General features: G+C 41.0%; 1 protein-coding gene across 1 annotated transcript in view; it reads right to left on the reverse strand.

Moving 5' to 3' along the window:
* LOC105473978 (collagen type IV alpha 4 chain) overlaps positions 1–17,442 on the reverse strand; it is a 152,909-nt gene that overhangs the window by 69,477 nt on the left and 65,990 nt on the right. Inside the window, 5 exon segments of the mRNA XM_011728273.2 lie at positions 385–457; positions 7,056–7,219; positions 8,185–8,274; positions 12,395–12,559; positions 16,969–17,073. Of these exon segments, the coding sequence (XP_011726575.2) occupies positions 385–457; positions 7,056–7,219; positions 8,185–8,274; positions 12,395–12,559; positions 16,969–17,073 (597 nt within the window).

The following is a 17,442-nucleotide window of genomic DNA, read 5'->3' on the forward strand; positions in this document are numbered from 1 at the left end:
CTTTCACATTTTGTTTAGGTCAGTACATTATTTAAAAAAAAAAAAAAATTTCAAGCTGGGTTTCTTTCATTTACAACTAAAATATTATAGACTAATATAGAACACTGGAATGCGGTGAATAAACACCAGCCAAGCCAAAGGAGGGCTTGAGTCAAACCCAAGTTCACTATAATGAAGATGTGAATGTGTGACTGAAGGAATATTTACATTTTCAAATAAGAGACGGGGGATTTGGCTCAACATTCATACAACCTTATGAAGGGCAGAAGTATTTTTGTAAGTAAGCTCAACCATCCTAAATTGTATAGAATTGATCTATGGTCACAGGGGAAATTACTGCAAGAGGAGGGTCCATACATCATTAAAGTGATGGATTATGCTCACCTTTAACTCTTGATATGACCACGTCACCCTTCGCCCCTTTGTTGCCGGGTGGTCCAGAGGCACCAGGCTTTCCCTTGGTGAAAAATAAGAGCAACAAATTAGATTAATTGTGATGGTTCAACAGTTCCATCTGTACATATTGAATCTCTCTCTTCCTCCCTCCTAAATCTCTTGTTAAAGATTCCAGCTTGGCATTCTTGTTCTCACCCCCTTCCCTGCCTTCCAAGATAGTCCTATCTTGCCAAATTGAGGCTCTTAAACTGCATGTAAAATGCAAAAGCTGGTGAAACCTGAATTAAGGTCTGTGCCTGAGTTAAGAGGACAGTTTCCTGGTTTTGACAGTGTACTGTGGTTATGTAAATATGGTTAGGCATATGTATCATGGGGGAAGCTAGGGGAAGCATACATGGGAACTTTATGACTGTGCAACCTCTTGTGAGTCAACTACCTCAAATTAAAATTTATAATTAATTTTTGTCATTATCGTGGGCTTTGTAATGTGAAACAGAGAGGAAAGAAGAGAGTGGGATAACCACAAGAGTTGCCACTAGAGCTGAAGGTAGAGGTTTAGGGATAAGTTTGTGATGAAAAGGCATGGAAGTGATGTGCTGCTAAAGAAAGTTGATGAGCAAGAGAAGAAGAAATAAGAACCTTTTCTGAAGCTAATATATTTATTATGTATAACAGGTAAATAGCTAATTTTGGCTGACAGGCTTGTGATCTCTTAACCACAACATTGCTCAAAACTAAATAATTTGAGTCATGCTTTTTAAGTGTTACATATTACTGAATATCAAACCATGTCAAAAATATGGGAACCTGGCTGGGCACAGTGGCTCACATCTCTAATCCCAGCACTTTGAGAGGCCGAGGAAGGTGGATCACTTGAGGCCAAGAGTTCGAGACTAGCCTAACCAACATGGCAAAACCCCATCCCTACTAAAAATACAAAAATTAGCTGGACGTGATGGTGCACACCTGTAGTCATAGCTACTTGGGAGACTGAGGCATAAGAATCACTTGAACCCAGGAGGCGGAGGTTGCAGTGAGCTAAGATCGTGCCACTGTACTCCAACCTGGGTGACAGAGCAAGAATCTGTCAAAAAATATATATATACACACATATATAAATATTTTGACGCAGAGTATATTATACATATATATGTATATATAAACATATATGTATATATAAATATATGTATGTATATATAAACATATATATGTTTATATATAAACACATATATATATATGAACCTATTGTCAGTATATTAGGGTGGCCAAGCACCATATCAAATAACATTATAGAAACACCATACAGAGCCCAAGATTACTTACCTAGTGATATCAATAACCAAAAAACCACAGCAAAGAAATAGGAGGGAGGTAAAAATGACTGAGCAGGCCAGTTCCTTTGCTCACACAGATGCCACTACCTTGTCGTACTTTCTTTTTCTTTTTTTTTCTTTTTTTGAGATAGTGTCTCACTTCATCCCCCAGGCTGCAGTGCAGTGGCGCAATCATAACTCACTGCGGCCTTAAACTCCTGGGCTCAAGTGATCCTCCTGCCTCAGCCTCTCAGGTAGTAGGACTGCAGGTACATGCCACCATGACTGGCTAATTGGATTTTACTTTTTTGTGTGTAGAGATGGGGTCTTGCTGTATTGCCCCAGCTAGTCTCAAACGCCTAGCCTTAAAGGATCCTGCTGCCTCTGAAAGTGTTGAGATTACAGGAGTTCCGAGCCACCATACCTGGTCTTGTCTTATTTTCACACAATCTAACAATGTGTTCAAACAAGCTTAACTATCTTTTTTTTAACTGGCCCTACTACTTTATAAGCTGAGAGCTACAGAAGGGAGGAGAGTACCAGTAGAGATGAGCACACTGGCATCAGCAATCATCAGGCAGCAACAGTGAAGAGGAAGCCAAAAATGCACGTAACAGGCATAACAACTCAAATGGACAAAAGGGTTGGGAGCCATTTCATGCAGAGAAAAAAAAAAATGTCCACACATAACTCAGTATCTCTGATATCACTCTAGTATAGCATCCTGTTTGTAGCAATGTCTGTGAACCATCAAAAAGGTGGGTAGAACCAATTTCTTAGTATAAATCAAGACATTAGAAAGAATTAGAAATCATAAAGTGCTAATGTAGGTTGAGTTTTGTTTTAATTCTTATTTTTACTATATATGCTAGTCATAAGTAGCAATGGGGCCTGGCCAAAGTGTATGTCATATGGTGTCCTGCCCAAGAAATGGATAAAGAAAATGGCCTTCTGATGCATAAATTATCAGGACAGAAAACCGTTCACATAGCATTTGGACCAACTTCTTTCCAGAAAGAGAACAAACTGGAATGCTTAATAAAGAAGACTTTGGTACTTTGGAAGAATGAACCCGCCCCCAGGAGACTGAGCAGTTTATTACTCAGCACATTGGAGACTTCAAATGTATGATGAATTGCTCTAATGCTCTGTAGGTGTTGAATTTTAAGTACTAGAGTAGATCATAGACTTATTTGAGCTAGTAAGGAAAAAAATTATCAGTGCTGTTTTTGGATTTCATTAAAGAAACATTTACTGAAAACATTACTGAACCATTACCAAACCATTACTAAATGGCTTAGTAAATGTTACTAAACATTACTAAAACCATTACTGTAGTTTTCTTTGAAAACTACAAAGAACCAGGCATTAGTCTGAGTACTGAGAATACAGCAGTTAACTAGTGCAATAAACATGTAATTTAAGAGATTCTTAGGGCAAAGTTTCTCAGCAGCTTCAGATAGTGAGCTACTTTTTACAATCTTAAGACCTGAGATCACCAAACACTTGTGTTACTCTAACAACGGAAGCCCAGTAGCGACAAAAACTCCTCTCTGGGCCGGGTGCAGCAGCTCATGCCTGTAATCCCAGCACTTTGGGAGGCTGAAGTGGGAGGATCACCTGAGGCCGGGAGTTCGAGACCAGCCTGACCAAAAAGGTGAAACCCTGTCTCTACTAAAAATACAAAATTAGCTGGGTATGGTGGCACATGTCTGTAGTCCCAGCTACTTGAACAGCTGAGGCAACAGAATCACCTGAACCCAGAAGGCAGAGGTTGCAATGAGCTGAGATTGCGCCACTGCACTCCAGCCTGGGTGACAAGAGTGAAATTCCATCAAAAGAAAAAAACAAAAAAAACACCTCCTCTCTGCCAGGCATATCCTAGTTGTTCAGTCTAGATAAGGGACATCAACTGCAGATGCCCACAGGGGCAGCGCCTGTCCAGTCCAAGGGGAACAGGTGGGTGGGCATGGGGGGAGTCAGCCCACAGTCACAGCAGCAGTGGAAACACAATAACCTTGTGCTCATAACTTCTAATGTCTCAGGAGAAGCCATAAACCTCACATTAATAATTCAAAAACAAACACCACAAGGACACAACGAAACATTCCAGCAGGTCAGAAATAGCCCATATATTAGTCCATTTTTGTGTCGCTGTAAAGAAATACCTGAGGCCGGGTAATTGATAAAGAAAAGGAGCTCATGGTTCTGCAGGCTGTACAAGCCTGGCACCAGCATCTGCTCAGCTTCTGGTAAGGCCTCAGGAAGCTTCCAATCATGGCGGAAGGTGAAGCGGGAAGCCAATGTATCACATGGTAAGAGAGGGAGCAAGAGAGGAAAGTGGAGGTTCCAGACTCTTTTACACAATCAGATCTCCTGTGAACTAACTGAGCAAGAACTCACTCATCACCAAAAGCATAGAGCTGAGCCATTCATGAGGGATCCGCCCCCATGACTCAAACACCTCCCACCAGGCCCCACCTCAAACACTGGGGATTACATTTCAACATGAGATTTGGAGGGGGCACACATCCAAACTTTATCAGCCTGTGACAGTTTGCGACCTTTGGCTCACTCTGCAGCCTCCTGGACTTTAATTCACTGGTGTGTACCTTACACAGTGTGCAAAACACATGACTCAATCGAATTCTTACCAACAAGCCTCTAAGATGGTGTTCTTATATCCATTTTATAAATGCTGCAAGTAAAACTCAGAAGACTGCAGAGCTCCCAAATGTCGGAGATGGGATCTGAAGCTGGTCCACTTGCTCCTAGGCCCTAGTGCCCTGCACTAGAGCATGCTGGCCGGAAATCCCATCCTAAGGAATGCTGTCAGACTAAGGCAATGAATGCAAAGACTTGGTCCAATTATACAAACAATTGCAAAGAACTTAAGCCTACTTTTCTGTTTTCTACTTTTCTACCAATCTGTGGCTGCTAGGGCCAGAGACCAGCAGACCATCTCCAGAGCGAGGAGATGTAGGGAGGATGGAGAGACCCCAAGAGTGAGAGCACCCCATAGTCTGCACTGTCTTTCATGCTGTCTCTTCTATCTGTCCTTCCTTTCCTCCTTTTCTTTCTTTACTTCCTTCCTTCCTTTCCTTCTTTCTTTCCCTTCCTTTTCTTCTCTCCCTTCCCCTTCTTCTCCCCCTCTCCTCCCTTCTCTACCCTTTCCTTCCCTAGTGCCCCATGGTATGACCCTGGTCCCTGACTATGACCACAGTGTAATGAATTTAATGCACAGAAGCCATATGGACAGAATAATATACACAATAGACATCAGAAACGTGGCCAGCCTACAAAGGAAAGCCCTATGGAGCAATTGAATTAAGTACACCTCAGCCATGATAACCCTAGATAAACAAGCAGTCCTCACTCAAAGATGTTAGCCCTAAGTAGCAACTCAACAGGAAGCCACAAAAATATTTTAGAACCATTAAAATCTTCACTAAGAAGATTAAGTAACAACCACACACAAAAATGACTATAGTAAAATGCTGAATTTAAAAACGAGACAATAAAATGCAAACTACTTAACAATTGCAACCATGCTCATGCACATACATGCATTGAGGACCTAGCTTCCTATTGAGTAGAGGTTGCCAGTGCGCTTTGTACATGTGAGAAGGGTGCTGCTGGGACACGTTAATCATTAACTTCACTTAAGGCCCTCAGGTTGGAACCTTATTTTCATGAGATTTTCTGGGGAAAATGGGAAAAAGTCCTTTGGGGCTTGATGGTCAAGTTCCAGGCCATCCCAGGATTGAACCTTGCTAATAAGGAGGGGACAGAGGGCTCTCTCCATTCTCCAGGGGAGTACCCCAGTGGGCAGTGCTTTTATTCTGAGCAATCAGACAGCTGAGAGGCTTTGCCTCAACATGGGTTATCTGTAACTTTCACCAAATGAGAACCATCTTGAGATAAATCTCATCTACTCTCTGGCACAATATCACATAAACTCTGACAAAGCCAGTATTTATATCCTCAGCCCGAACTTCTCATCTGAATCCTTAAGTTGAATATCATCCTACTGCCTACTTGACTTCTTGACTTGATTGTCTAACAGGCACCTCAAACTTGAAATGTCTCAAATAGTACTGCTTTCTTTCCTCACCCAAGGGCCACTCCTTCCATTGCCTTCCCATCTCAGTACATGGCAACTGCCTTCCTCTAGTGGCTCAAACAAAAAACCTTGGTTCTGTCCCTTACTTCTCTTTTCCTTATATCCTATGTCCAATCTAACAGCCAACCTGTTGGCTCTATCTTCAAAATATATCCAGAATCTGACCACCTTGCACCACACCCAGTACCACCACATTAAGGCATTGGCTGTGGTATCTCACCAGGATTACACAGCAGCCTCCCAGTTCATCTCCCAGCCAAAGTCCCTTGTCCATATGGTCTATGCTCCACAGAGCAACCGGGGTGAGTGATCCATTTAAAACTATTGTCTCGCTCTTCTTAAAACTCTCCCCTGGCTGTTCCATGTAGTCTAGAGTAAAGGCTCAGACCTGACCCATCTGCAAAGCCCCGTGCTCTGCGGCCCTTGCGAACATCCAGCCAGTTCCCTGAGTTCATCTCCTGCTCTGGCCCTCTCTCTCTTCTCTCCAGCTACAACAGATGGTGATGGCGTTTATCACCACAAGATATGCTGGGTATTTACTTGATGATCTGTTAGATGGTCTGTGTCCTCTCTGAAGCTCTAGGAGGGCAGAGACTGGGCTCTGGTCCCTGCTATATCCCCAGCACCTGAAACAAGGCCTAGAACATAGTAGGCACTCAGTAATACTAATTAGTTGAATAAGTAAACAAAGGATGAATAGATGAATAAGTAATACTGTTTTTGTAGTCGTTAACATATGTTTATAGGTTCAAAACATAAAGCAGATATCACACTATAAATTAGAAAGAGGCATCTCGATTTTTAGGTCTACATGTCTGGTATGGTTTGGCTTTGTGACCCCACCCAAATCTCATCTCGAATTGTAGTCGCCATAATCCCCATGTGTCGAGGGAGGGACCAGGTGGGAGGTGACTGGATCATGGGGAGGGTTTCCCCCATGCTGTTCTCACAATAGTGAGTGAGTTCTCATGAGATCTGACGGTTTTACAAGGGGCTCTTCCCCGTTCATGCTGTCACCTGCTGTCATGTAAGACATGCCTGCTTCCCCTGCTGCCATGATTGTAAGTTTCCTGAGGCCTCCCCACCCATGCAGAACGGTGAGTCAGTGAAACCTCTTTCCTTAATAAATCACCTAGTCTTGCGTAGTATCTTTATGGTGGTGTAAAAACAGACTGATACAGTGTCTCTTTTAACTGGAAAGATGACTGATAAGAGGTACTCACTGGTAGCCCTGGAGGTCCTTCAGCACCAGGAGGTCCTGGGTCACCTTTTGTTCCAAGCCAGCCAGGGAGCCCCAAGTCTCCCTTACTCCCCTGCCTCCCGGGAAGTCCTGGAGGTCCAGGGGGGCCCATGGGACCAGGCTCACAGGCACAGAGTCCTTCATTTCCTAGACAGAGGATCAATGGCAGATTTGTCATCTTTCCTGAATAAAATCCCCAATAAGGGCTTTACTGTACAAAACAAATAGCATAAATGAACAACAAAGAGTCCGATATGCACTTATTGCAGACAATTGAGAGCACGTGCTGTGGGGGCTGGGTGTAGCATGGGGCACTGCGTGGGGTGCCTAGGCATGGGATGTAAGGTGGGCATACCATTTCTAAACAAATGGAGGCTTTTGTTCCTTAATAAATTTATCCTGACAAATTCTAGAGAAAAGCTGATATCCAATTCTACTGAAGAAACATTAAAAATGATACAACTTTTTTATTTTTAAAAGTTTAAAAGCCTGTCCTTTGGTTCCTGCTGAAAAAAAAAACTGAAAAAATTAATTGGTGTGTGCACACACCCTAAACAATTAAGGAGACACAATAATATGTGAAGGATTTTGACTGCATTGAATATTATAATTGATAATTCACCACAATGCATTTTCCAATTATCAGGACTTTTTGTCTTAAACAAATGTCTTCAGGGTAGTCAGACTCCTCATCTGTGTTGATGCTGTCACACCCACCTGACTCCGCTGCCCAAAACGACTCCAAACAATTTAGAGTGGAGAAACAGAGAGACAGGCAATTGATGGGTCTTGGAAATATAGGTCCCACAAGAATCAAACATCAGTACTCTCCTCCTATCACTGCCACTCTCAAGGAATCAAGAGTACCTCGTGTGCAAAGTCACCATTTGCAGGCAAAATGCATGGCAGGTAAATGTTTCCTTTATATTCTAAGACACGAGGCTTTGACTTTTCAGTGATTTGTAATCTCATAGCACTTAATGGAGTACTCTAGTGGGTGACTAAGGTAAGTAATGAATCTGAATGAAATGTCACATTACACGTCTCAGAAATACCCCCAATCGTCCATGCACAGTTGTCTTCTAGAAATTCTACATTTGGTGTCTACTTGCCTTTTTCTCCTTTTCAGCCTCTTCCTCCTGGGGGACCCACTTTGCCTTTTATTCCTTGTGGTCCAGGGTTCCCAACACTACAGTATGTCACTGTCAAGGGGGTAAGGGATGGGCAGAGAGAATCACATAATTTTTCTGACTGTCTTCTATGGAACAAGTGACTTTTGCACTCACATCCTCCCCCACGTGTTTCCTTTCCCAACCCCATTCTTTGCTCCCTTGTTTTCCTAGGATTCTTTCTGTCTGAAATAAGAATATACACACATATAGATGATGCAGTGGTTATGCCATGCTTTTGCTACCATAACCATTGATAAAGCCAACCCTAATTTCAGCCCTACCCTAAATTAATGGGTTGCAAAACAAGATAATGGACAACAAAACAAAACAAATAAAAAAAAAAAATGGAGCCAGTGTGTGGCAAAGATATTCTCCCACTCAGTGATCAATTCTTAGCTAATGAAGAAAATGTAAAAGCAGAGCTTGTAAAAACAAAATTTCAGAGATGTCAGTTAAAGATGACAGATAAAATGCAAACAGTTTGGCATCCTCCCCAAATCCCAGTAGAGTAAAAGAATATTATAAAAAAGCATAAACCAGCCTGGTGCGGTGACTCACACCTGTAATCCCAGCACTTTGGGAGGCTGAGGTGGATGGATCGCTTGAGAAGGTCAGGAGTTCGAGACCAGCCTGGCCAACATGGTAAAACTCTATTAAATCACAAAAATTAGCCAGCCACAGTGGTGTGTGCCTGTAATCCCAGCTACTTGAGAGGCCAAGGCAGGAGAATAGCTTGAACCTGGCAGGCAGAGGTTGCAGTGAGCTGAGACCGCACCACTATACTCCAGCCTGGGCGACAGAATGAGACTCCATCTCAAAATAAATAAATAAGTAAATAAGAAAGTAAATAAATAAAAATAAGCATAAACCCACAGGACAAGGAAAAAAGGAGAGGAACCAACAACAACAAGTAAAAGAACTTGTCAGATCCTTAAAAAAAAAAAAAAAAAAAAAAAAAAGCTGAATTTGAAGCAGGAAGCTTAGAAAGCTGAGAAAGAACCTGATTTACCCCAGAAATGTCTCCTAAATTTCGGGAATCTGTACCTCTGGAATAAGAACAACAGTGAGATCCAAAACACGATGATTTGTTTAAAAAAACAGACTACCAGATCCCCCTTCCTGCAACTGGCAGCAGGAAAAGAAAAGACTCCCCATTACCCCCGTCAAAAAAACCTAGAAGAAACACGCATCGCAGCAAGCTATTTTAATTTATTTTATAATTAAAGCAGATGAGGGAGAGTATTGTATCCCTGAAACATGAACAGCCTGCTACAAAAGGAAACATTAAAAGAGAACAACAGCAATTGAAAATCCTTGAAATTAAAATAGATATAGATACAGATAAAGATCACGATAGCAGAAATTTAAAAATTCAGGTGGAGGGTTGTAACATAGAATTGAGGAAATCTCCTAGAAAGTGTTTCAGAAAAATAAACAGGTGGAGAGTAACAGAGTAAAGATTAAAAAAAAAAAAAAAAAAAGACATGTAGGATTGATTTCCTGACAGATAGATAGAGTCCAGAAAGAGAAAAAAAGAGGAAAAAAATGGAGGAGACAATGTTTTCAAAGGACACTTGATCTCTTCTCAGCCTTTTGGCTAAGATCAAATGCAAAGAAACACTTGAAGAAAATTTTTCAGAAATGAAGGATATAGGGTCAGGCATGGTGGCTCACAGCTATAATCCCTGCACTTTGGGAGGCTGAGGCTGGCAGATCACCTGGGGTCAGGAGTGTGAGACCAGCTTGGCCAACATAGTGAAACCCTGTCTCTATTTAAAAATGCAAAAAATTAGCTGGGTGTGGTGGCATGTGCCTGTCATCCCAGCTACTCAGAAGGCTAAGGTAGGCAAATCGCTTGAACCAAGGAGGCAGAGGTTGCAGTGAACCAAGATTGCATCACTGCACTCCAGCCTGCGCAAGAGTAAGACTCTGTCTCAAAAAAAGAATGAGAGGAGAGGAGGAGAGGGAGAGGAGGGGAGGAGAGGGCAGGGGACAGGGGAGGGGAGGAGAGGGCAGGGGACAGGAGAGGAGAGGAGAGGAGAGGAGAAAGAAAAGACATGAAGGCTATGTGGATTAAAACTGCCCACTGACTGTGTACAAGCCAATAGAAATGTACCCACACTAAGGCAAATCAAGTGGAATTTAAGACCCTGAAAACAAACAAAAAAGAGCTCCTATCCAGAAAGGAAAACGGATTTCAAACCCAAAAAGTCAAGTATCTACATGTTATGAGTTCTCGGTAGCCAACACTGGAAGCTAGGAAACAATAGAAAATGCCCTCAAAATCCTGAGGAAGAAAGATTTCCTACCTAAAATTTTATACTCAGCCAAACTAGCAATCAAAGTCCACAGCAGAATGAAGGCATTTTCAGACGAGCAAGATCTCCCAACTTTTCCCTTTTAGTTATACTTTTTCCCAGGAAATATAATGAGGTAGTAAAGCATTAAAAAATATATGGGAAATAGAGGGCCCCAGAGAAAGAGAGAGGACGGAGGAAAGACTCAGAATATTGGTAAAGGAAGATCTCAAGACAGTATTCTGGCAACAAATTAAAAAATGTAATCTGACCTAATCTGAACAACTCAAAAAGCTGCAGGAGAGATTTATTCAAAGAGCTAATACTAATGGAATAGTTCATGAGTTTTAGTGTATAATGATGAAATTTAGATAATTCTGGGCAGTCTGAGGTTAAATTATAAGCATATTGAAAACCAAGCAAACAGACAAAGGAAACAAGACAACTGACAAGATGTTCTGGAAAAGCAATAATTTATACTATTATATGGCTCAGCTGGTGAATAGCCCTTATATAACCAACTATTCAGTGTAAACTCTGAATATTGATGTAACCAAAATTATGACAATAATTGTATTGTAGTTTGTGGGAGTAGAAAATGTGCACGTGTCGGGTGGGGGGTTGGTGAAAGAAACCTAAATTCATCTTCTGTAGAGGAAAGTCAAAAGATAATGCTGAATTGGAAAAATTGAGAAATAGCAATACAAGTACATCGAATGTCAGTATAGAGGCGAATAACAAAAGATCCAGTCACATGTGTTGAAATGATTGCCCTTGGTGAGGAAGGATTAGGAGAAGGAGTTGTGGGGGACTTCAGTTGTCCATACCATGCCTTGTAGAACAGTTTGAGTCTTAAACCTGAAACTGCCCTTGCAAAAATTCTCACAGTGAAAACATTGTGACAGTGAAAGAAATATCACCTAAATAACTTCATCTTGTCTTTAGCCTCTAAACTGCCCTTGGCCGTTTCTGAGCATGGGCCAAGCTAACTTTGAAAGAATTTAGTATAGTTTAAATAATAATAGCCCTTCCCAAAACTAAACTGCCTTTATAATGTTAATAAAAGGCCACCAGGTAAACAAAACAAAACGAGAAGGGCCTGTATTCTGCTAAGATGTAGGTATACTTAAATGATTAGCAGCATTATTATTCCAGAGGTCTCAAGATTTGCAACTTCCCCAATTATTTCCATAAATAATATCACTGTTATAAAACCTAAGATGGGCCTTTTGAGATGTCTTTTCAGACTTTTGCATTTCTGATGACTGGATGGCTCCACTTAGACCCAAGACTCATGACTCAAGGGTCCCGTGGCCCCCACCCAGAAGTGGATTCAGCACATGAGGACCATTTTCCACACCCCCATGATTTCATCCCCAGCCCCCTGCCTGACAAACTATCTTTACAAAACCCTAGCCTCCAAATTTTCAGAGAGGCTGATTTTAGTAATAATAAAACTCTTCCATTTAGCCAGCTCTATGTATGTTAAATGCTTTCTCTATTGCAATTCCCCTGTCTTGACAAATCGGTTTTCTCTGGGCAGTGGGCAAAATAAGCCCACCAGGCAGTTACAAACCAAGCCCATATATAACTCTGATGAAAATTAAAACTATATTTAAAAAATAAAAATTGGTATTATTTTACAAAGTTCTATCATTTACACCGAAACTCCTAACCAAATGATTGCACATATTTTAATTGATGTGAAAGTCCAACTTCTGTTTATTTGTTTGTAAAAGACTACCAACTTAGCTCACAAAACATCATATAACTTTCAAAATATTTAAAAACTACGCTTTCTGAATGACAAAAGCAGCATGAATGCTAATGGGTATGAATAAGGAGTACTTTACCACTTGATCCTGGGAGGCCCTGCAGGCCTGGTGCTCCAGGCAAGCCAGGTGATCCTGGCTTCCCTGGTTTTCCTGGAGCAGAATCAGGTCTCCCAGGAATACCAGCTTCTCCTGGAAGCCCAGGAAGACCAGGAAATCCTTGTGGCCCAGGGGGTCCTATCATGCCTGCAAGATAAATTAAGAATGAAAATTACATATACTCTCAGTAAACGTCTCTGTAGAAGAAATCAACATCAGTACACACTTGCTTAGGTTATCGAATTTTTTAAAGGGAAAGAGATGGAGTTGGAGGCCATTATGCTAAGTGAAATAAGCCAGACACAGAGAGACATACTGCATGATCTGACTTACGTGTGGAATCTAAAATAGTCAAACTCATAAAAGCAGAGAGTAGGATGGTGGTTGCCAGGGGCTGGGGGAAGAGAGGAATGGAGTGATGTTGGTCAAAGGGTACAAAACCTTAGTCATGCAAGATGAATAAGTTCCAGAGATCTAATGTACAGCATGAAAATGATAGTTAACAATACTGTGTCTTATATTTGAAATTTGCTAAGAGGCTAGATCTAAAGTAAATCTTCTCACCACCCCCCATAAATGATAATTTTGTAGACGTGACAAATAGGTTAATTAGCTGGAATGTGGTGATCATTGTACAATGTATACATATATCAAAAGATCAAGCTGTGTATCTTAAATATAAACAATTTTTATATGTCGATATCTCCATAAGGCAATTTTTTAATGCTCTAGATGACAGCTTTCAGAAGTAGAAAAAAAAAGTGATGTATAAAGTTTGCTTTGCCACAGAAGATTACTAGTCATAAAGCAGGAATTATAATAATTTGAATAAGCTGCATTAAAAGAAAAAAACGTAACTCAAAAATAAAGACAATATACCAGCCATTAAAATGTCTTGCCTCCTTTGAAATAAGCACATAGTGGAAAGAAATGGGTTTAGAGAATGAGATTTTCTTACCTTTTCCCCATTCTTTAGGGTTATCGGGGAAGAAACATATTTGATTTAATTAAAATGATTACTTTTTCAATCTTTCTACCTTGATAACTTGGTAAAAATAATTCAAATAAACATATTAGCATACTTAGTAGGTAAAAATATAGACCTACATAATCAACTACATAGAACATAAAATATTGCACCTATCACAGCTGCCCAGGTTGATGGGGAAGGATGGAGGTGCCTGATTTGAACTTGGCCTCTCCCTCTCTAGCCAGGGGACCTTGAGCAGGTTATTCAACTTATTGAGTAGTCTGTATATACCTCCAGAGGCTTGTTATGAGGATTAAAGAAAATAATCCATGTAAGAAGCTTAGTGTAATATCCAGCAAGAGCACATCCTCAGTGAATGTTCAGATGTTCAGTGTGTTCAGATGAGGTCAGAACAAATAATTAACAGCAGGAAATCCTGCTTCCCCTTGACATCCTACTCCTCTTGCTGCTGTCTTTGGCTTAAAGATAGCTGAAAGCTGGCCAGACCCGGTGGTTCATGCCTGTAATCCCAGTACTTTGGGAGGCCAAGGCAGATGGATCACCTGAGGTCAGGAGTTCAAGACTAGCCTGGCCAAAATGGTGAAACCCCATCTCTACTGAAAATACAAAAATTACCTGGGCATGGTGGCAGGTGCCTATAATCCCACCTATTTGGGAGGCTGAGGTAGGAGAATCACTTGAACCTGAGAGGCAGAGGTTGCAGTGAGCCGAGATCTTGTCATTGCACTCTTGCACTCCAGCCTGGGCAACAAAAGTGAAGCTCCATCTCAAAAAAGGAAAAAAAAAAAAAAAAAAAAGAGAGCTAGAAGCCTCTGTGAGAGTGGCCACCTCTCACAGCTTCCTTTTCCTAAGCGTGTCTGGCTCCAGATCCTCTCTATGGGAGACTGCATTTTTCACTGATGCCCATCACAGGAGCTCTGCCCCACACCCTCTGGTTGAACTTTGACATTTCTCTATCAAAAGGTGGCGTGTTTCCTCCCTCTGAATAAGGCCATTAGAAAAGATGATTCAACTTCTGCCTTGTGAGCCAAAACACTTGTGGCTGGAGTTCTGAGCTACCATATAAGCAATGATAAGAAGCTACCATATTGTAAGGAAGCCTTAGTACAGAGCCCACCCAGGGAGGCTCCTGAGACTATACAAGAGAAATCAGAGAGAGGTGTCCAATCAGGCCCAGCCCTTCCTGAACTCTTAAACTGCAGAAAGAGTGAGAGGTACTGTACTGATTGCTATTGTTTCAAACCACGAGGTTTTAGGAAATTTTTTCAGCAAGAGATAACTGAAACCCTGTCAGTAATCAGTAATGTAGCATGTTTATTAAATTAATGGCTGTCATTATTGTGTCCATATGTGCTGGGCTTCCATAGATTTACAAACATATGCACTCCTCGAACAACCCTGCAAAGTTTATACCGTATAGATGAGGCACAGAAAGTTTAGGCCAAATATCTGTAGTAATAATAGCTAACATATTGAATCTTTACTATACACTAGACTGCAGTCTAAAGGCTGTATACATATTATTTCTTTCACCCCAAGACCTTGTTTTACACATAAGAAAACTGATGTACCGACAGGTTTAATAAATGTCTAAGACCACACAGCTTGCGAGTAGGAGAAACTGGAACTTTTCTAGTTCATAGTGCAAATGCTTAAGTATGTCACTGTACCACATTATACTATATGACTTTCACGAAATGCTAAGGTGGGATTTGATTACAAGTGTCTGACTCTAAAATTGTGCTTATCTCATGGTAAATACCGTAGATAATAACCAAATTATCTACAAGATGTTGTATGCATTGTATATATAGTAAATACTATAGATATTACCAATAATATCTATAATTACCTATAAATTATATATTCTAGTACATAATAGGACTAGATACACTCCTGTGCTTAGAACAAAATGAAAACGAGCCCCTGTGGATTTGGCTGCCATCTTGTCTTCATGCCATTTCTAAGACCTGATGTGGACTCTAGACAATCAGTCATTGGATGAACCTGGGTGCTCCCTGCTGCCTTGTCCCATTGCCAAGAAGAATGCTTAGCCACCTGCCAACAGGGAGAATGGGCTACAGTGTGTGGTATATTGCAGTATTGTCCACCCAACTGTAGAGCGTGAAGTCAATAGAGTCAGTTGTTGACAGCATTACATTTTTTTATTATAAAAGAAATGAATGGGATAGAAGAGTGTGTCACATGTATACTTTTGTGTATTTTTGTCTCAGTCACCTGTACATATGGATACATACATGTTCATGTAATGTAAATGTATGTTTTGCATATAAATGTAATGTAAAATCAAATGCATTTCTTACTATGGGTCATAGTCAAGATTTGAAAGTCATTGGGTTGATCTATTTTTTAAAACCTTGTGAATTAAGGGATTTCCTGGGTTTGAATCCACTAGAGACACTTGTTACTTACTATCAGATTTTCATTTTAATCTGCTGGAGACACTATTCTATTACAAACAAGACTGAATGGAGAATTCTAAGACCAGAGTCCAGTGCTTTCTGACCAACGGAATACTCTATATGATTTTTATGCTCCTGAGTCAGTTAGGGTAAGGCTGTGCTATCTAAAGATTAAGTGAACTAGACAAAGCTTTTCCAGCTTTGCGGTTATCGAATCCTGCAAACTGAAAGCTAGATTCATGGAAGATTAAACAAGAGTTTTGTAGTTAGCAGTTGAATATCTCAGAAAACTTCTCACTTCTTCTCGGTAAATATAACAAGAGACATAGGCTGGGTAAAACTTCGTTTATTCAAGACTTTTCTCCTCACGGGTTTAATCAGTTCTCCTGGGTTCACAGACTGCAAATACCCTCTAAACTTCAATTCCTAGTCTTACTAGGAATATTAACCAGCACAGCACCTGAAGGAGTTCAAAGTCCTTATGCCAATAGGACCCTTTCCCAGGCTTTTTACCAAATGCCACTGTGGCCCATCATTTTCTTAGTTTTGTTTTTATTTTGAGGGGAGGGAAGAAGACTTTTTTAAAGTAATTATGAATGCAAGTTTTTTTAATCATAATTTTTACTTCCACCTTTCATGCAGGAGATTTAAGCAAGGGATTAGGTGAACGTACTAAAGTTTACAAGTAGATGTCAACAGGGAGAGCCTTCCAGAGGGTTGGGAAAACATGGGAGAACACTAACCCAGCAGTGGTTTCCAAGCCTTATATGCATGTGATAATTTTGTGGGAGGTCTGTTGTTATACATACATGTTCCTTACAACACCCCTGTGATATTGATTGAATGTTCTGGGGTGCAGCTGAGAAACCTGTATTCCTCCCAAGTAAGTGATTAATTGGTTTGAGTTCAGTGGTTCCTAACCCTGGCGATATATTACAAATACGGGAGCACTTCTACAGTATCAGATCCTCAGGCCTGTCTCCCACGAGTCCAACATTCTTGGTCTGGGGTGTGCACAGGCGTCAGTATTATTTTACACAATCCTAAGGTGATTCCAGTATCAGTTACAGTTGAAAGCCACTGGTGCCAATGATGATGCAGGAAATCTGACCTGTAAAGCCAGGGCATCAGGGCATCCGTACCTGCACAGGCTTCCCCTGGTCTGCCCAAGAGACCTGGGGGACCAGGTGGTCCAACATCCCCTGTTTCTCCATAGCGGCCAGGGAATCCTGGGTCCCCTGGTGGGCCTGCCAAAGATAATGGCACATGAGAACAAACAAATGATATGTGCATTTTAAAATTCAGACAACCATTACTTTTTGTGAGACTCAGTAAAGTATAAATAGGAGACATTTTTGCAGTTTCTCATTACATTTAAAATGAAATACCTGAAATGTGAACCCCTTTGGCTGTGCCTCATCCTCAGACACGTAAACATTGCATGGGGCTCTTTGTCTTTGATTTAGGCTATTCTTTTTGGCGGCAGCATCTTGATAGGTGTTAGTCAAATAGTCTTGTTTTTGTTTTTGTTATTTTTTGAGATGGAGTCTTGCTCTGTCACCCAGGCTGGAGGGCATGATCTCAGCTCACTGCAACCTCCAGCTCCCAGGTTCAAA

Source organism: Macaca nemestrina, chromosome 11, assembly GCF_043159975.1.
Source record: "Macaca nemestrina isolate mMacNem1 chromosome 11, mMacNem.hap1, whole genome shotgun sequence".
Lineage (NCBI taxonomy): Eukaryota > Metazoa > Chordata > Mammalia > Primates > Cercopithecidae > Macaca > Macaca nemestrina.